Source organism: Perca flavescens, chromosome 18, assembly GCF_004354835.1.
Source record: "Perca flavescens isolate YP-PL-M2 chromosome 18, PFLA_1.0, whole genome shotgun sequence".
In the NCBI taxonomy this organism is placed as follows: domain Eukaryota; kingdom Metazoa; phylum Chordata; class Actinopteri; order Perciformes; family Percidae; genus Perca; species Perca flavescens.
Window position 1 is genome coordinate 16,351,099 of NC_041348.1, and position 20,432 is coordinate 16,371,530.

At 39.8% G+C, this 20,432-nt stretch overlaps 2 protein-coding genes across 10 annotated transcripts; one reads left to right on the plus strand and one right to left on the minus strand.

Annotated features, from left to right (window-relative positions):
• Nucleotides 1-278: 278 nt before the first annotated feature.
• Nucleotides 279-8,439, plus strand: slc2a12 (solute carrier family 2 member 12). 2 transcript variants are annotated; one of them, XM_028605829.1, is made up of 6 exons: nt 279-434; nt 794-884; nt 2,952-4,232; nt 4,364-4,486; nt 6,133-6,265; nt 6,365-8,439. In XM_028605829.1, exons 2-6 carry the CDS (start codon nt 806-808, stop codon nt 6,459-6,461), a joined length of 1,713 nt encoding a protein of 570 aa, XP_028461630.1. In that variant the 5' UTR covers nt 279-434; nt 794-805; the 3' UTR covers nt 6,462-8,439. The 2 variants fall into 2 exon arrangements, with proteins under 2 accessions (XP_028461630.1, XP_028461628.1); XM_028605827.1 differs by having other exon boundaries at nt 279-424.
• A 983-nt stretch (nt 8,440-9,422) lies between these two features.
• On the minus strand, nt 9,423-16,764 carry tbpl1 (TBP-like 1). 8 transcript variants are annotated; one of them, XM_028605405.1, is made up of 8 exons: nt 16,041-16,228; nt 15,191-15,292; nt 14,638-14,875; nt 14,397-14,479; nt 13,975-14,038; nt 12,208-12,311; nt 10,353-10,447; nt 9,423-10,030 (listed from the first exon to the last, which is right to left on the minus strand). In XM_028605405.1, the coding sequence occupies exons 3-8, from the start codon at nt 14,770-14,772 to the stop codon at nt 9,948-9,950; spliced, it is 564 nt and encodes a 187-aa protein (XP_028461206.1). In that variant the 5' UTR covers nt 14,773-14,875; nt 15,191-15,292; nt 16,041-16,228; the 3' UTR covers nt 9,423-9,947. The 8 variants fall into 8 exon arrangements, with proteins under 8 accessions (XP_028461206.1, XP_028461208.1, XP_028461209.1 ...); XM_028605407.1 differs by having other exon boundaries at nt 15,186-15,292; XM_028605408.1 differs by having other exon boundaries at nt 15,179-15,292.
• Nucleotides 16,765-20,432: the final 3,668 nt, after the last annotated feature.

The window sequence follows — 20,432 nt, forward strand, 5'->3', positions numbered from 1 at the left end:
GCAAATAAATAAATAACCTCATAATAACGTATAACGACAGTTCGAAGCTATACAAAATAGCACAGAGAAAGATAAGCTAATTACGGTAGTAACTCTCTATACTGTAACACAACAGAGACATATTAGCCTGAACACATTTTTTCATTATTATTAATACATTATGGACACTAACTGATAGACGAGATTGGACCAATAGGATTTGACATTGGGCGTTCTAGTGCGGAATCCACGTTTTCTATTGGCGGTCTGGGTAGACATGGGCGGGGCTAACCAGGCACTTTACCAAAACAAGCTGCGTGCGTGCACCGACACTGGTAAAATAGTTGGGAGCAGTGAAGAAGTTAGCCGGACAAGTCTGGAATAGAAAGCGAATGGACCGATAAATACCAGTCAGCTAACAACAGAGACACAGCTGGGACGTCAGGTAGGAATCTGTACGTGGTTAATACAATTTATACTTGTTTACTGAAACGTCTTGCGAAACACGCTTAAGTTGTACGTAAATAGTGCAAGTCCACACTTTAGTACTTGTCAGTATGTTAAAGAAAGCTGCTAAGTTTGGTGTTTGCTATGAAAACGTAGTGCTTTCCTTGTTGATCTTTGGTTTCTGGCCTCCACAAAATGTAGGCCTATTGCATTCAAATCACGGACATTCAGGGGACAGAAAAACTGAAAACACTATAAACGTTTGTCTTTGTGCAAAACATGTAGGGTCTGTTAGATGTTAATTTCGCAAAATGAATGATGTTATTTTTGTTTGAATGTGTTGGTTTGTATCTGTTTTACCTGTTAGAGGTGGTTAACGATGGACCCCAACAGTGAGACCGAGAAGATGACTTCTAACCCCTCTGAGACCCAGAAACTGGCTCCACCCAGAGGCCCAGGTAATGTTACACACAGTAACATTTATTCATCAGATAAAATAACATGTTTGTTTTTTAATGTGAAGTCTAAGCCATAGGAGTGCCAGTGTTTTGTTAGGGATTAACATATTACATATTTTGAATGTTTAGTGAGGGTGTACCTGTAGATAACTTTTCGTGGAAGAGGTGTAGGCATTTCCAAGAACATGATGAACGTTGCAACTTCATCACTTGACTGTTTCTTAAACACTGATTAACAATGAAGCCAAAAGTTGTTTATGACTGTTTTTATGCCTGTGTCCCAGGTCACTCTAACCTATGGTTCATAATACCAAAAATGTGACACCACGCGCTGATCACAAACTACCTGTCCAAAAAACCCATCAACTTCATTAAATAAATTACCTTTATAGTTTATTTTTTGCTATGACCCTGAAGAGCTGGCTTTAATGGGCACATACATTAAATCTGCTACTTTGCACTAAAGCATTTACTGGGCATTTTTCTGTGCTAAACTACAGGCTGAAAATACCATACAACTGATACAATAACTATTTTGCTAACAATTGTGAACAGGATTTAAAATGATTTGCTGCACTTGCAAAGCAAAAATACAAAAGCAGCACCCCTCTGTTTGGACAGTTGTGAGGCAAAGTGTGATACTTCCAGACTTGGGCTTGATTGGCATGCAGGGAAATGCAAATAGAGTGTGAAACCCTTGCTTTCAATGCACTGTATCTCTGCTTTAATTGGACTATTGATACTATATTTGTAAATCAGCTATAACCTGACAAGTCACTACAAGCCAAACAACATTTCCCAATAGCAAAAGCTTCACCCATGGGGAAAAGTACAGAGACCAGCTGTAAAATGTGCTCAAACGTTTTAGGATGAATTTCCCAGTGTATAGATAAAAGGCTGCATGTAACCTTATTAATATAGTGATCCTAACATTTTCACACAGTAAAATGAGCCAATTCGTATCGGTATCAGGAAAAAGTAGGATTGGTTTAACCCTAGTCAAAAATGTTGCATAACAAGTTTATTATATATATATATATATATATATATATATATATATATATCTTATTTAAATGTTTCAGGAAAAAATGTGAAATACTGTAGAAATGTCACTACAAGCCAATTACACAATAGCTGAAAGGCTTACTACAAGTGAGTCCATTCTAACATTAAATATTGTAATCCAATTATTACATAATGTCTGTTATGAAAAACGATTGTGAGAGGGTTATGCAGTACCTAGTACAGTCAACGCAAATGTCTCAATAGAACCCAGCAGGCTGCAGCTGCAGTTAAATTAAATTAGAATAAAAAGAAAAAGTCTCAAAGGCATGATTATTAGGACTATTGCAGTTACATACGTTTGCATTTGCACACACACACACACACACACACACACACACACACACACACACACACACACACACACACACACACAAAATGACTTACAACATCAGCATTCTTCCTGAACTTCCAACCTCTAATTCCACACAGTCAGCACCACTATTAAGGCAACTTCATAGTTGGGGAAACCTACAGGGAGAAAAGCTGTGACCCTGCCAAAAGTTATGGAATACATTATATTATAATGTGTTTTTGCATAGTGATTTATTGATGCTATGTGGCTTTTTACAGTGTTCTACATGACAACCTTTATTTGCATTTTTCCTTCTTTTTTTCCCAATGTGGAATAGCCATTTCCCCATGTACTATTTTCAGCTTTTTACTCCAAACCACGAGGGTCCCACAACCAAACAGAGAATGAAGTTGGTTTATCCAGTGTTACTCTTTCTGAAGTCACGTTACCTGGGGCAGAGTCATTTGTGTGTGTAATTTAAGTTTTTAGTTTTTAAGTGTACCTTAAGTTGTGCACATTGTGAATATAACAATAGTCTTTATATGGTATAAAAAACATAACACAGAAAAAAAAAAAAAAACTAGACACAGTTGCTTTAAAACCGCCAACTTGTTTGTATGCTCTTATCGAAAAATGCAGCAAAATGATGGACATTGTTGAGTTGCTGTTATTTTATATCCCTCTCTCTTTGTTTCTGTCCCTCTTTCCAGGCTGCAGCTGGCTGGTGGTTGTAGCGGCTGTAGCGGCCTCTCTGAGCGGCTTGATGCTGGGCTATGAAATGGGCCTGACCTCTGGAGTCCTGCTGCAGCTGCGGGACTTCCTCTCCCTCTCCTGCCGGGAACAGGAACTGCTGGTCAGCTCCCTCCTGCTCGGCGCTCTCCTCATCTGCCTGGTCGGAGGTCCTATTCTGGATCGCTACGGCCGCCGCTGCTCTTTGCTCCTGAGCGCTGCCCTGGTGATCGGAGGGAGCATCGTGCTCATCGCAGTTACTTCACTTGTTGCACTCACACTGGGCCGGGTGATAGTCGGCATGGGAACATCGCTGTCAGGGACGGCAGCGTGTCTGTACATTGCAGAGATCTCACCGAGGGAGAGGAGGGGTCTTCTGGTGACGCTGTATGAGCTGATGTTGGTTGTGGGCGTAATGCTGGGATTTAGCTGTAGTTACGCTTTTGCTACTTTGCCCTATGGCTGGGCGTATACATTTGGACTAGTAATCCCCCCAGCGCTGCTACAGATCAGTGTACTTGTGTTCCTACCACCCAGTCCACGCTTTCTGGTCACCCGGGGGAAAGTGGAGCAGGCCAGGATAGTGCTGGCCAGAATGAGAGGTGGGGTTCAGGAGCATGTGGAAAAGGAGCTCAGAGACATCCAGGCAGGACTTAAAGAGGAATCCGAGCATAGTTTCTGGGAGTTGTTCAGTACCAAGGCCAACTTGCGTTCCCGGCTGCTGACAGGTGTGGCCTTAGTATTCCTTCAGCAGGCTACTGGTCAGCCCAACATCCTCTCCTACGCTTCACCACTTTTCCGCAGTGTAGGCTTCAACAGTGATGCCGCAGCAACCTTGGCCTCCACAGGGTTTGGAGTTGTTAAAGTAGTTGGCACCATCCCAGCCGTGTTGCTGGTCGACCGCGTGGGAACCAAGAGCTTTTTGTGCGTGGGTGCTGTCGCGATGGGAATGTCGCTAGTTGCACTTGGTACATTGACACTGCAAAGCCACACTCACCTCACCAGCCTGTGTAAAAGCCACACTATACCAAATCACACAATTACGCCGTGGGATTTCAACCAAACCTCTATAGACTTGAACAACAGTGACATTTTTTCTGCTGACCTCCCCAGCCAATGGAACAGTGAGGAGGCCCAGCTAACTAACAGAGAGGGTGATGGGATTGGGGAGCCAGGAGGAGGAAGTACTTCCTTTCTGAAGTGGGCATCATTGATCAGCTTGCTGGTGTTTGTGGCAGCCTTCTCCATTAGCCTTGGACCAAGTGAGCACACATTTTAACATTGTTCTGTGAAGTACAAAGTACAACAATGGTTATAATACAATAACTAGTCTTAGGTAAAGTATAGTTTGAAACACTCTCAGATACGTGTCTTGGTTTTCTTTCCTTTCCAGTGGTGTATGTGGTTCTCAGTGAGATCTTTCCGATGGGAGTCAGAGGCAGGGCTGTGTCTGTGGTGTCGGCTGTGAACTGGGCCACTAACCTGCTCATCTCCATGACCTTCCTCACAATTACAGGTGCGTGTATGTGCGTCTTAGTGGTTGTATTGCATTAATTGCGTGTTCAAGTGTTTGCATTTACTGAAGCCTTCAGCTAGGGCAAGTTCACTAGTAGATCAGGACAGTGTATCTGTTCTGCAAACAAATGTCAGGACAGTGTTTCTGTCCTGCAAACAAATGACCGGTAAACAAACATTTTATGTGTTCAATGTCATGCTAAACACGTTTACTTCCTGAAAAAAAGAGGTGTGTCTCACATTGTTGCTACTACTGGTCTGTCACACTGTGTGCCTGCTGTGGAGTCTATAGAGATAATACTGTAGCAATAGCAAAACAGAAGACCCATAAAACAGTTTTTCTCAGTTGCTTTGGTACATGTCTAAGATCACTATTCAAATTCTCAAAACTACTTGTTCAATCTTCACATCATCCAGTCATTTGTGTGCATCATAAGAGCAATTTCTCATTCTTTTGAACACATTGCAAATGTTTTGACACATTCATGCAAATAATTAAGTGCAATTGTCTGCTGTTACCTACGTTATCAATTGCTTATGGCATGTTGATCAAAGTGCATTATACTGGTTCTCTGTTGAATAGTCTTAACCCCCAAAATATCTAGGTATTAGTTCATTGCATAAGTCATTACATGCAAAATGGTTGAACCAGTTGTCATAATGTGCCAAGAATATTTTATATACATTTCTGTTAGACTTTTTAAATGTTTCCTGAATTGATGAATTGCTCTCAGGTGAATCTGGACTTTTACTAATAATAGGGATTGTGTGAAGCATTAGATCAACTAGTGATCAACTAGTTCTCTAAAATAGCTCAGAGGTGCATCTCATTAAGCTTCATTTGGCGAGCCTATATAGACAGAGCACAACACCGTGTTACAATTTCTGACAATGAAAGAAAAACCAAGGAAATGAACAGGGTCAACAACCGGGAAGAAGAGGAGTAAGAAGACTGCTGTGGACTGGTGTAAAGACTGCACTGCAATTCCCCATACAGCACTGCAAGTACATTTCTGTCTTAGGGTGTTTCCTATGTATACATTTCTAATTTAGTATTTTTCTTTTGTGCTATGCAGTGCTGTAAAACAGTCTTGTCTTTTTCTTCTCTGTATCACAAGGACATGGTCTGTCAACCAATTACAGTACAAATAAGGCATAAATGTGGATCCCGTCCAATGTCTTGCAATCAATCTCCCACCTACAGTAATGTGTAACCCTGTGTTGTTGAATTGGATATATGCCATACAGAAAAAGTGCAGCAATGTGCATTTTGAATGGTCATCAAAACCTTAGCCATAGTTTCCATCAGAAAATACTTAGACAGTACACTGTTATATTGACAACATAGCTAAGCATTTTGGCTATCTTGTTCATAAACATTGACACAAGGACTTGTTATTCTGGCACTGATTTGTTCATTGACATATACATATTTACTTTTAGTGTGTTTAGCAGAAACTGCAAGTCAAGGGATAGTTTGCCTGTGCCATGACTTCTATTGGCCAATCTTGTCTGTCAAGTACATCTAAACTTTATCACAACTGTAGCAGAGAAAGTATGGTATGGCAAGAGAAACATACCTGTATGCTGCCCGAGGTTACGTGCAGACATTTGAAGACATGTATTTCTTTGCTATTGTCTTTCTAGAAAAGATTGGCGTTTCCAATGTGATGTTCCTCTACGCTGCCATGAGTTTTGTTCTACTGGTGTTTGTCATCCTCTGTGTCCCTGACACCAAGGGCCGCACGCTGGAGGAGATATCGAAAGAGCTGGCTAAGAAGTGACTGGCATCTTACACTTAACCTTAATGTTATCAATTTTATCTTGGTGAGCTAGGTTGTGAAATGGATTTCCTTATCTTCTGTCTCTGCTTTACCAGGAAGCATTTTGAGGTGAGGCTCTGCAGGCAGGTTCAGCCTCAGGAAAGCCTGATCCAGGGCAGCAGTACGTCCACAGAGATTCCAGAAAACATCTGACTTTTTTGTTTAACAGAGCACAACCGTACTCCTCACCTGAAGATGAGTCAAGAGTAAGGATCAACAAGGACAATATATTAGCACTGTTAAGAATTTGGGGTACAACTCGTACATCTCACCCACATCTGTATGTTGCTGCATTTCCAGCTGATTCCTGTAATGATGTCTGTGTCACGTATACTGTAGGTCCTTCTAGCTACATGCTGTATGTAACAGAAGAAATCAACAGGATAGGAATGGGGTAAATTACATATGCAGGAAAGAACTAAATAATGCCGAAGTATTTGTGAATTTTCTCAAATGAGGATTTCTCAGGGATCACTCTTGCTTGTTAAAAGCCAGTAAAGAAAGGCAAACAATAGGGAATAATTATGTGATTACACAAAATATAGATTATTTAATTCCTTCCTTACTTTACCTCTCCATTTAAACATACAGCTCCAATAATGCAGAAAGGAATAAACTCCAGAATCAATTGACTTCCCACCAGCCAGTAGAACTGATGAACCCCTTTGGATGAATGTGCAAACTGTACTACTAGACAAACTACTAGTTTTTTTCCATTTTGACCTGACATTGTGATGATCGACGTATCACAGGGAAATCAAAAGGTGCACTAAACAATCAGACACTAATCACTTTAAATGTATGTGTATGTAACATGTTTTTAAATTGCAAAGAAATTCCTTTAACATGACATTGACATGTATATGCTGCTCCCTGTCAAATGTAATGTAATAATACTAACAGGGCTCAACCCAGACATGTCAGTTATGCTACAAAACACACTCTAATCTACATGGTGACAGAAATATGGATAAAGGCCACAGTAGTCTAACAACAGGAAGAGTCCTGTGTCTCCTCTTTTACATTTTAGTTGAACAAGCGACAAACAAAATGATGAATCAGTTTTACTGTATGCCTGGCTGCTGAATCCTAAAAAAACAGCAGTTTGGCAAAGAAATACTAAAATAATCAGGTCTATTAGTAATATTGGTCAGCGTATAACTAGTACTGTTGTAGTGTAAGAAGTGTGAAAAGTTATGTTTTTTTTACTCGTGTCAGTTATGCCAAAATTATAGTGGGATGTTTTACTGCAAGACAGAATGTGTGGCCCTGTTTATTTTCAGATCTGCACTTTGATACCTTTCCTGATCTTTTCTTAATGTTGGAACATGTAGACTGATTTTAGTCGTCTGTCACAACACTGAAAAGCTTGGATAACTATTGAAAGTGTTTCACTCCACCTGTAATCAGGACATGCATGGACAAAAAGATGAAATGATTAACATGAGAGTAAAACAAAGTGACCAGTAGTCCTGTGGTGGTCTGTGTTATCATGAACCTTTATTTTTATACAAAATACAAAATTCTGAACAAGTGTCACACATTTTCAGGTGACACTGGTTCATCCCACATACTTGAGACATTTACATTTCTATCAACATCTTTTCAATCAGATGCCTTTATTATATACATACATCTACGTTGCCCGTCATTAGGTTTTCCTATTTAAAAACACTTAAGCATTGTTTGTTTTTGTTGGATAAAGGTTATTCTAGGGTTTATTTTTCAGAGAGTTCAGGCACTGGCTAATGCTGTAAGCATGGCCTCTTTGAACACCACATGGTCTTATGTTGCTTCAAAAACTAAAATGAATGTACTGCCAAACCTCTTGACGGGTGACAGTGCTGAGTTAGCCGCCATACAACTTTGTATGACTTAACTATATGGCTGCTTTTGTAATTATGAATTATTTACTTAAACATTACAATCTAATGAGTTTGTGACTTTGTCCTGTGCCTTTCCAGCAATTTCCTAATACCAATTGTGTTTATTAACTTTATTACTGGCCTACTTAAACGCTAATTTTGAATGCTTTGCCTTGTCTCAGGACCACTATAGTCTGGGACTAACCAGTAGCTGTGTTCAGTGAAAGCAAGTGTGGGGGGGGTCTGTGGCTCAACAATGCACCACCTGAAAAATAAAATATACCTGAACCCTTCAAAAGTTTTCATTACATTCAAAAAACATTTACGACATCAATCTTGTTCTGTACATTGTCCAGTTTTGAAAAAACTTTCATATTTGCCTTGTGTTTAAAACCATTATTAGGAAATGTCGAGAAATGAAATAAGCTGAGAAACAAGAACACATTTATAGTGAACTCACAACAAAACTAAGTAAGGAAATGTGACAAACCGACAAACCAACAATTAAAATCAGAGATAAATGCATATTGTGAGGGTATTTTTGCATCTGCATAAGGACCTACTCTTACTTTGTGTACTTACTGTATGTGTGACAGCCCAGACTCGGTCTGTGGTTTGACTGCTGTTATTCTCTATGGGCAAAAATATGGGTAATACAGTGGATGCCTTGATATTTGCGTTAACACGTCTATAATTAAGCCATGGACGGAGATTCTTCTAGAGAACGTGGCAAATGGGACGACTTCTTGTATATAGGGTTAAAGGTGAGGCTTCTCAGTGCTCATATTATGCTTTTTTGGCGTTTTCCCTTTCCTTTACTGTGTTATATATATTTTTTTGTGCATGTAATAGGAAGCCTATTAGGCTATTTAGGCTGTGTAAAGTGAAAAAGCCCTAAGTCCACCCCAAAGGGACTTACCATCACCAACAGAAAACTCTGTTCACAAACTGCTCCAAACAGCTCTGTTGTAGTCCAGCCTTTACTTCCGTGACAAACGTGCGTCACTTTGTAACACATGTTATAATGCTCGCCTAGCTGCTAGCATGGCACGCCCTCATACTCTGCAACTGACTAGCTAGCAGTGCTTACCTAGGTACTGCACATGTGCGACTCCCTACAAAGATGGAACAGAAGTAGATGTCTCACTCTGTAGCTAAAACAGAGAGCTCAACACACAGGGTGAAAAGAGGAGCTGCAGCAATGTGCAGTACAACAAATATGTTTTTTTTTTTTTTTAATTATGTAAACCTATTCATGTAAACCTATTCTGATATAACCTCTAAATACCTGATGAACCTGAAAATGAGCATAATATGAGCACCTTAACATACTGACTCTTCGCAATGGTCACAACGGTAAGCGTTAAAATGGTTAGATAGTTGAAAACTGGTCTTCTGTGTGCATGCAAAAACACCCAGAGCTAATTAAGAGCAGATAACTTCCAACCCCTTCAGTGTCAGTCAAGTTTAAAAGGAGCAGTTTCCGCTTAAGGATATGATGTTTGAAAGACGTACTTGCGAGTTTAGGCTGTTAAAATCACAAGAGCCACACAATCCACGACATCAATAACATTTTGTGAGAGGGGCACTTTAAGACTCCAACTAGGGTTGTTGATATCCAGTCTGTTGATTGCGTTAGAAGTTTGTGGCTGTTTGCCGCACATCGATAAAATCAAGCAAGTAAATCCAACGAGAAGTTGCTTCCTCACTTGTAACAAACGAATCAGATGTGCCTTCTCTTTCCGTCATTCCCACCGTCTTGGACTTTTTTCTTCTATTTGTAGCGGGGTTTCTGACACTCGAACAGTAGTGGGTAGACCTGCTCAACAGCTGTGGCCACATTCTGTACATTTGGTCCTGAATAGATAAGAGAGGAGCGGGGTTGGGATGAGAGCATACGGAAATAAATTACAAAAACAGAGAAAAAACAATAACCCCACATTCAGACAAATTGAGAATTGCAGATACCATCACAACAGTCATGTTTCACCCAGAGTAAAATTCCTTGAGGAATTGGGTTATTTACAAACCCCTTTTCTGGTTGTAACAGACTATAAAAGTCCATTATGACAACGTGACCTCAATCCCTTACGCTGGTGTGCCCTCTACGTGTACGTAAAGGAGGGCGAGAGAGGTTACTGTCTGAATGTCTGTGTGTAGGAATGAGTGTGAGAGGTACCTGTAACTGTTATGCTGCCAGTAGAGAACACCTGTATAGTAGCCTTGATATGTTTGATCCTGTACGTGGCAGCAGGATGGAGCTCTGGTTCATAACTGACAAACACAAACATACACATTGTTAAGTATCGTACACTAAAGGCTTTCTGCACATATATCTCAAAACAAGTACATATACAGCTTTGAAGTTGTTTTACATGATGCCAGTAGTACTCCATATTGTTGTCACATAAACAAGTGAATCAGAGGCTGCCCACACCAACACTAGGGCTGGGTATTGTAAAAAAAAAAATTCCGATACCGTGAATTCCTGAATTTTTACGATACCAATTTTATAAAAATCCATTTTAACTAAAAGAAATAACATTTCGGTACTTTTTTTTTCTCCAGCTCCTTTACACCTATGTGACGCACACTGTAGTCAAGGCTCTCAAAATACAAAACACATTTGAGCCTTTTCTGAGTTTTTGCCTGCCCTTTATGACATATAACGTTAGATCTTGGTAGAAACATGCTGCATGCTTTTGGCTCACTGACGCTGATGAGATTTAGGCTATGTTTAGACGTTAACGATCTGAAGAGAAAACGCAAAAGAGCATTTTGGATTGGGGGGGGGGGTGGAATCTGCGTACATATGGTGATGCAAAAGTGTGTGAAATTCGATGTAGTATGCACACCAGGCGGCTAGGTGGTAGTGTGAAGCACTGCCACACAACACCGCCAAGTCCGCGCGCCTGCGTAGAACCTTCCTTCTACTTCTCTCCCTCTCCTCTCCCTAGTAGCTCAAAACCAAAGCGAAGTGAACAACAAAAGCTGACAACTTTGTCTGGACAGACGAGGAGGAGGAGCTATTGCTCCAAACAACCTTAGATTACAAAGGCACAACAGGGCGTGGACTGGGAGTCCTGCCAGTCAAAATATATATAAATATGGATCAAATTTCTTCAGCAGTATCCTGTACCTGGAGGGTACACGAGAAAGACGCTATCTGTAAAAGTCAGATATCATCAAAGCTGAAAGCCATCCGGACCAAGTATAAGTAGGCTGTGTATACCCAACTAAGTAGGCTGTGTATACCCAACGGCGGAGTGGCCATGGGCGAGTAATCACTCTATATTTGATTTATGTAACGAAATATGGGGTGCAACCATGAGCAGATCGGAGCAGTCTTTTGCGTTTTTACCCTTTAGACGGGAAGGCGACGGTGGAGCGTTTTTAAGATTTCCACTCTGGAGGGTGGTTTCACTTTTTTGCGTTTTTAGGCCCCAAAAACACGTTTTCAACCGCGAGCGTTGTCGTGTAAACAGGGCCTTACTCCTTAGGTACTGAAATTTGGTATTGAATGACAAGGCATTTTTCGATACTCGATCGGTGCCTTATAGTATGGAAGTTCAGTACCCAGCCCTAACGAACACACACCAACATCTTCTGTCTGCTTGTGGCGCCCAATGCATTCTAAAGCTGACCAGTGCTCCCACCACTAGAGGTCATCCTGTCCATGAAAATAGTGAATCACTAAAAGTAAAAAGTGTAACATTTTAAACAGAGCTATTTACTTCATAATACATGTATTAAGGGGTCTCTGGTAAAGCTAAATCGTAAATGACAATAGGTACTTATGACATTGATCTGTATTTTTTAATATACAAGAAATATAGAAAAAAAAAATCAATGAACCAAAATAAGCATTATAAAACTTTCTGGACTGACATCTGAGGGGTCTGTACTGCAACACGAGGAAAAATCAGTACAATTAATTATTTCTAAACACTGCTCTGACCGATCTGGATGCTGATAAAAGTGAGGATTTTAATGAGTGTGATGATGGTGGTTGTACTTTATAGTACTGTGTTTACCTGGCAATGGGTCGGTTGTTCTTAGTAAAGTCTATGAGGTGGATTGCAAACGGCATGGAACAAACTGCCAGGACATTCACAACTTTGAAGGCTGAAAATCTCACCTGAACACACAACACAAACATGCACAGACACACATATGAATGTATTTATACTTACATACTTTCAATCCAATCCAATCCAATCCACTTTATTTCTATAGCACATTTTACAAACACAAAGTTTCCAAAATGCTTCACAGAAGTATATAAAATATAGAAAGAATAAAAGAAAGAATAAACACCACAGTGGACCACATAACTCACACGGAGTTAAAAGCCAAAGAATAAAAGTGTGTCTTTAGACGTGCCTTAAAACACTCAACTGTAGGGGCAGTTCGGACATGGTGGGGCAGGGCATTCCAGAGTTTAGGTCCAACCACAGAAAAGGCCCTGTCCCCCCCCCCCGAGTCTTAAGTCTTGACTTTCACATTAAAGGAGGACAGTTGTCTTTCAATCTTGGTCTTGTGGCCTCAGTGTTGGTAAGTCTACCTTTAAGTTAGCTTCATTTGTACTCACTCCAGTTATTGCAGAAGTATAAGCAAATATAAAGCACAGATAGCAGCGAACCTGCAGATAACATGCTTTGGTTTTGCTTACAATTCAGGAGTGACCTGGCTAAACCAAATGAGAATTCAAAGGAAATCTAGTCACGTACACACAGTCAGTATCTTTGTGTTCATGAAAGAGCTGCTTTAACGCCTGACCCTGATTTTTGGCTGGGCGCGTGCGTCTGTGCTGCGTTCCGGCTGTGCCGCGGTTTTCTTCGGTCCTCCACCGCGCGCCATACCTCACTGACTCGCAGATTGAAAGAACAATCACGTGTTTTTAAGCTAGTATCTACCTTCCACTCCAATCACTCCTAAAATTAAACTCCATGCATTCTCTTTTCTGGCGTTATAAAAAAGGATTTGTGATGTCTGTTAGGTGTTTCCACCTCAAGATGAGTCTCTCGAGGTCCATGGTGTTGTAGAGGAGAAATATACAATATCAGGGGGGGTCTTTTGGTAAATTGACTGGATGCCACTGCTGTTTCACTTCCTGCCCGGCTGTTTGAACACCCCCCGGATCATGGTAAAATAGACCTGTCGCGTATCTTTAGCGGAGCGGAGAGCCGCTTCACTACGCTTCTGGGACACGCTGTGTCGCGGGTGGTGGACTATCAAGCATTGACTTGAATGGCTGCAATTGCTCGCACCGCCTCCGGAAGACCGGTGAAAAATAGGGGTGAGTCTTCTTGGCACAAATTTATTCTTATTATACTAACCTACAGCCAGGCATACCGTCTACAAATATGACAATACGACCAGGATTGTAAAAAAAACTCAGCTAAAATCCCCTGAAACAACAGGTGCTTTCTTATAGACCTATTACTTGAGTCAATATTTACATTTACATTGTTACAAATATAACTTTTTTCAACACATATTGAAATATAGTGATATAGTGATTGTGACAAACATTTCTAAATGTTTCTGTCTAAATGAATACTACAATTCAATTACTCTTAGAATTCTCCACAAAATTACTTCTGAAATACTCAAGAACATTGACGTGTAAATGTCAGTTCCAGGTTGAATTTATATTTCCATGCAAGACTTGCACCTTAACTAGACAATGTGAAATGCAAACCTTAAATCAATGTTAAGCCTTATATAAGCCCTGTATCTACATGTTTTTCCAAAAAGTGGCATCTGTTATGATGCTGTTAACTAACAGTTATGCTCACCTTGAAGCCCAGTTTCTGCAGAAGGCGTGCTAACCTGCGAGCACCCAGCTTTGCGTCATCCTCACTGAACAAAAGAGAGGAGCAAAGAGTCAGTGGTATACATACTGTATTATGGTTTTGGCATGTCAAATAATAATAATAATAATAATAATAATAATAATAATAATAATAAGGTGAGACAAATGGTAATGCCTCTGCAACACTGGCAATTGACAGAGGATCTTGCTCCAAAAATCAGCTGAAGACAACATTATTGCAACAACAACAGAGGCAAGACATCAGCAGGCAGCATTTCTCTCACCAGAGAAAATGAACAAGCATTTGGCAACAGCAAGTCCATTTGTTATGTGTAGTTGCAGATTTTATTTACCGACTTCTAGTCAGTTAATGGTTTGTGTGTGTTTCATGTACAGAGTGTCTACCTTGTTGCTCCAGTGCAGATGATTTTCCCTGAGGACCAGATTGAGGCTGTTATCTTGGGTTTACGAAGCTTCATCAGGACTTTCTAAAAAATAAAAAGTGGTCAATGTAATGCTGCCAACATGACCTATATCATAAGTGCAGTAAAGCTGTACATAATCAAAATAAAGGTGAGCTGTTTTTTTTGTTTTGTTTTTATCTCCACATGTAGAATCTCCTTCCCTCTTTCTTTGATATCCTTACCCCTACTTCCGGCTTATAGATGACATTGGTTCCCTCTAAGGCAATGGTGCGCAGGTTGAGGTGGCACCTGGTCCTGAAGGTTGCCACCACATTGGTGATAATGATATCAAGTGCTTCGTCATTGCTGGAATCCATGAGGAAGTGTGTGGTGCAGCAAGAGGACCACAGCTTTCTCCTCACACATTTATCCTCAACGCCACAATCGCCACCATTTCACGGACGGACAGGACAAGATGAGCTGGAAGGGAAAAAAAGGCCCAGGATTTATTTGTATTTTGAGAGTTAGAAATTATAAATGTCAGTTTATGACGAAGAAGAACATTTTCTTATTTGATTAAACATGTTTCACACACACATCCACAGAAACTATGTAATTATTTTCCAAAATGCCTTTGTTTTGATTGTTCTCATGAGGGCCATTAGCACATCTTAGAGTCCAATCAACTAGCACACGCAGACACATAGGGACTATGTGTAAATGCTGTTGTTACACCTGAATAAAAATTAATTACACGTTAAAATGTTATGAAGGGGGCTTAACTTGTCACCTTACTTGCAGTAACGTTACCAATTCATCTGATTCTCAAGCTATGTGGTCCCCTTCTACTTGAGATATAGCTAGGAGAGTGACTCAAAACAGGAATCACATAGGCATCTGCAAGACATTAGAAGTAATTTAAACATATCGGAACATTATATATTTTTAAATGTACTTCTACGCTATTTTAGCCATGTATTAACGTTAGCTTGACGTGATATTGATAAAGCCTGATACGTTAGCGCTAGCTAACGTTACTCCTTTTTGCTATTACCAAACAACACAAATTAAATGATGTATTGGAGGCTTAACGCGATATATAATGCATGTATAATTAAATACGTGAACGCGTATGGTAAGAAAGGTATAGCTCGCAGTAGTTTTGTCTAAAATGTAGCTAAGTTTCGTTGACGTTATCGTTATTGTCATCCCAGTGTTGTATCGCATAGCAACGCAACTGGTAAGCTTGTTTAACGTTAAGGAATTGATGCTAAACTAGCTAGCTAATCTTGCCAGCCTAACAACCCCGGCTGCCAACTATTAATCGCAAACTAACGTTAATTCAGCATGATTGAATGCATTAACTAACGTGATGTTGTGGCCTGAATCCCACTGAAAGGAAGGACTTAAAAACAAACCGTAACGACACCTCACTACTGCACAGCTAGCTAATGTTGTGAATAAAGCTATCTGTTAGCTAGCAACAAAGAAAGTGCACAGGCAGTAATGAATGAAAAGTTATAGCTAAGCTAGCTAGCAGGCTAGCTGTCTAACGTTATACTGAGGACGAGGTTAGTTCCAGGTGGGTTTGCGTGTTAATGGCAAATGTGTGTACCTGAAATGTATTCTTTAATTATTTAGCTACCTCTTCAGCTAGCTCAGTGCTGTAACCCCGAGACATAAACAGTCCAGTCAACGGTGGAATTTGTAGACAAACCCCTTCCTCCACGGACTATTGACCAACAGCGAGCAATCCACCTTCCTGTTTCAGCTTTCAAAATAAAATCAGGGTCACCTAGAACTTCAAAATAACTACATCTTCCGGTTACAACTTTCGAATACTATTCATATTTATAGTAACTTAAAAAGCCAATGCTTTTTACACTCCAAACCATAAAGCTGCATACAGGTTTTCTAAAATGCAAAATAGGAGCAGAACAACTATGGAAACAGCATAAACATCATGTGCAAGTTGTGATTAGTTAAACATAGATTTTATTTAGACATAAATCTATGAAAAAACAAATTACAAACAATGAAAACAGGTACAAACATGAGCAAAAAGATTAAGTAAGAGTTAAGTACAAATTATTATAAAAACAAAACAATTGGATCTATTCCTGAAAACGTACAAGAGCAAATATGATAAGTGTGGGACTTTTTTATTTAATTTTTTAGAAAAGTGAAGCTTGCTATTAAATTTGAACTGAATTCCTTTCAAGATCAAATGATAACGGTTCTTTTCTTCAGATCATATTTCATTAACTGCATTAAAACCTGTGGAAATGTTTTAGTAACAAAGCTACATTGAATGGCAAAAAAAATACCTACCAGATGGACTTGAACAGCAAGGTTAAAAAGTGATACCTTGCGCCCAGAGCCATAGAGAGTCTACAGAAGTCTACTCTCTCACTCTGCTTGCGCCGCCATGTGGACAAAGAGGGTTGTCTTGTGAGGAAAGAAAAATGACATCATTTTGAGATAAGAAAAGCTCAGGTTTTCTACACCATGCCCTGCAGAATGAGCTCACAACCTAATTCTAGTTATTAGTAAACTTGTTATGAATGAATTTTGATTCATTAAAAGTTATTATTTGCATGTCAAAGTAAGGGTTAAAATGCTCATTGACTGGAGCCAAATCCTGTGTCCACAAATTTGCCTTTGTGATCATCCACGGCTGCCAATATTACACTTAACAGGCTTATGTTAACACCATTTCCATATAACAATGTGTAACTTTCTTTCAATGTTTATGGTGTATTGACATTTAGGCTATGTGGATTATAACATCTCTGAGGAAAATGAGCACATCTGGTCAGTAAATGCTCTTCTGGGAATTCTGGACAGGCTACAAAAGAGGAGAAAGGAGTAAAGTTTGGAGGCGATGGGGAATGTTTGTGTTATCAACGAGAGAGTTCACAGCCGCTCCTGTGGCGAAATTCACTAAAATCATGAATGAATTCAGTGAATGGATGATGTCCTGTGGTGTCTTAACACTGTCGCATCCTGATCATGACCTTTAGGCAGGCCGATCATGACTTTATGAGGTTTTGCGTTGATTATACTTTTCTTTTATCTTACTTTACTTTGTGTAACTTTGCACAACACTGCATGAAAGTCAAACTGATAAGAATGACATATAATCTTTATGAAAGTTGTTTTAAGTAAACACAGATTCAAGTATGTGTGAGTCTGAATGTGTATGTGTGTGCACTAATATTCATATGTATTTGTTTTTGTGTGTTTATATCCATAACTTATTGCTTTCTTATATACACACTTGTGCATTGTGTCCTGTAACCCAGCTCTTCTGCTCAGACCACTGCAAACACTTCTCCCTCCTGGCCTACATCCAAGCAAAACAGAAAAATAACTTCTTTATGATTCAGCCTTGTTGTTATTGTTCTTCCTCCCTGGTTACCAAATTGTCTCGTTTCTCTCTCACTTAATCCTCATGGGCTTCTCCTGGTGATATATAGCCTTGTAATTCACATCCATTCTGCAGAAGAGCCTTGTTCAGATGTCCCAAGATGTTTACTATAAATGCTTGGATTTAGAGCAGGTTAGGAAAGTCAGACCACTGGCATTATGGTGTGTGTGTGTGTGTGTGTGTGTGTGTGTGTGTGTGTGTGTGTGTGTGTGTGTGTGTGTGTGTGTGTGTGTGTGTGTGTGTGTTTGTGTGTGTTGTGAGGTGGCTGACGTAGGGCGCAGGAGTATGTTTACAGTTTGTTGGGCTGCACATCACTGGGGCAGTCTCTTCCCAGGGGAACAATGCTCTTATTCTCATAGGTCATAAGATTCAGCAAGTAAACACACAGATGTGAGCACTTACGGCTTAATAGATGCAGATATGTCTAAGAATAAATAGACTGTCCATCACTGTAACTACTCATTATAATTGTGGATGATCGGCTGTTGCCTAACTTGAAAGTTTTACCCTTGCATGCCCTTGCATTTATACTTAGGCCTATATAACACAACACAGAAATAATTAATAAAGTAAAATATTTTCTTTTGGGTGGAACAATATTATCAACCTGAATAGAGGTTGCATATATCCAAGGTCCCAAGGGATGTGTTATCTTCTGTATGTCTGAATGATCTGGACAGTTTGGTATTCTTATGTCAAAAAGCTGACAAGGTCACACCATTTTCTCCAAACACCAAGAAAAACATACTAAAACAAAGTTGCTTTCTGTCTACAGCTTTCCAAAAACACGATATCTTTTAAAAACTTGAGTCATACATGTCAGCAGATGCGTCTTTGCAGAGATGTTCTGCTGGGGTGACCTCACTGTTGCCTGTAAACTGGGCGTGTTTGTCAGGACCCTCGTGTTCTGTTTATGTTGGGCGTACATCACAGACCCATTTCAAAAGGACTTAGAGAGCGAAGTTAAAGCTTTTGAGATACTTTGCAGTTGTGTTGTAAAACTAAGTTCAGTACTGGTTTGATGGCTTTGTAGGAACTCTGTGTCAGATTGCTAATTTTTTACCAGTTTGAGTTTCTTCAGCAGGGGTTGAAGAGTATGGGGAAATAACAAAGTCAGGCGGGATCCAGCAACAAGGCTAGAAATGACATAAAATGAACAAGCGGAAAAGGCACTATAAAAGCAAGGGGAAGGAGATAAGACAGCGACAATACATCCCTTAAATATGCATAGTTGCATTTCTGCATAGGTGCACATGTACTGTATCTGCACATACTACATGTGTGTACTTTGGAGTGTTTCTGTACAAGACAGAGATGGATAGTGTGTGAGTTGCGTCGTTCGGAGGGAATCCAGTGCTCTGGTAGTGCTGCTCTGGGGTCTCCCAGTGTAAACAGAGACGTGGGAACCACCAAGCCTGTTTATATCAGCTCCCATTCTTACTGGGACCAGTCAGCCAGGCATCAGGGGCACAGCCAACACACCGGTCTCATGTGCATACATGCTCACCCACATGTATAGAGTTGCATATACAGAAACAAGCCAGTTTATTTATACATGCATCATCCTAAAATCCTAGATTCCAAAAGTGATATTGGTGATGGTTTGCATATGACAAGTTTTGCTTGATGCAAGAGAAAATTACTAATTAATCAAAGCAGGGACGTAAACCCACTAAGAGTCAGTTTACCCATCTTTTAATGATTACCCATAGTAAATTCATATTTAACATAGAACATAGTAGCTTAAAATAACAAACGTTTTATGGAAAATTTTTATTTTTCTCTAAAAACAATGGTCTGAGGATAAAAATACCTTGTTTTACCCAGGATTTAATTTGCAATCACATAACTTATCTAAACCTTTTCTACTAACATCTTTTTTATACCTTTGAAGTCAACTCATATTAAGCATGCCCCAATGTGTCAGCAGACCCCACACTCTCCATCCACGTAGTCACCTAAATGTTGAGGAGTCTAACATTTACAACAAAGACAATCAAAGCCAAAACAATATTGTCATTCAACCAATTTCTACAAATAAGTGAAATCCTTTCAGCCTCCCATCACTACTCCAGAGGTGGGGCCGAACTCAGACAGAGAGACAATCACTCCAATACTCATCATGCTAAATTTAGTGGCCTAACATTAACAGCACTCAAAGACCAAAAACAATAAGCTGTAACATATTCATTATATTTCAGCCCTTTATTTCTATGTGATTGAATAATTACTCAAGGCATGCCAAGCATATGTAAGCACCCCAAGGTGTAACTATGTTGTCCCAGATGGCTTTATAATCTGTATACCCTTAATTTAAATAAGAAAACACACACAAAAAGGAATAAAACCTTAAAAGAGCAACAGAGGAGGGATGCCTCATCCAGGGTGGACAGATATGATACACATGATGAGAAAATCTTCTAAAATAAATGCCATGTCTGTCCTTTAATGGCAGTGAAAAGTTGGATTAGCTCATCTATCAAAAACTGCATAAAACCAACGCTTTTTGGATTACATCAAAAAAAGGCTGATGGCAAAACCTTTTTTGTGGCCCCCGAACAAGAACAAATAATACATTTCTGCTAGAGAGCTGGGGCCCGCACGCCA

What these genes read in the sequence shown, in the direction of transcription:
- slc2a12 (XM_028605829.1), top strand. Translation starts at nt 806, where the DNA reads ATGGACCCCAACAGTGAGACCGAGAAGATGACTTCTAACCCCTCTGAG. An exon ending in GACCTTCCTCACAATTACAG is followed by an intron (nt 4,487 to 6,132) that starts GTGCGTGTATGT and finishes TTGTCTTTCTAG; the next exon opens with AAAAGATTGGCGTTTCCAAT. An exon ending in TCGAAAGAGCTGGCTAAGAA is followed by an intron (nt 6,266 to 6,364) that starts GTGACTGGCATC and finishes CTGCTTTACCAG; the next exon opens with GAAGCATTTTGAGGTGAGGC.
- tbpl1 (XM_028605413.1), bottom strand. Translation starts at nt 14,772, where the DNA reads ATGGATTCCAGCAATGACGAAGCACTTGATATCATTATCACCAATGTG. An exon ending in AACAACCGACCCATTGCCAG is followed by an intron (nt 10,448 to 12,207) that starts GTAAACACAGTA and finishes TGTGTTTGTCAG; the next exon opens with TTATGAACCAGAGCTCCATC. An exon ending in TGGCAGCATAACAGTTACAG is followed by an intron (nt 10,031 to 10,352) that starts GTACCTCTCACA and finishes TTATCTATTCAG; the next exon opens with GACCAAATGTACAGAATGTG.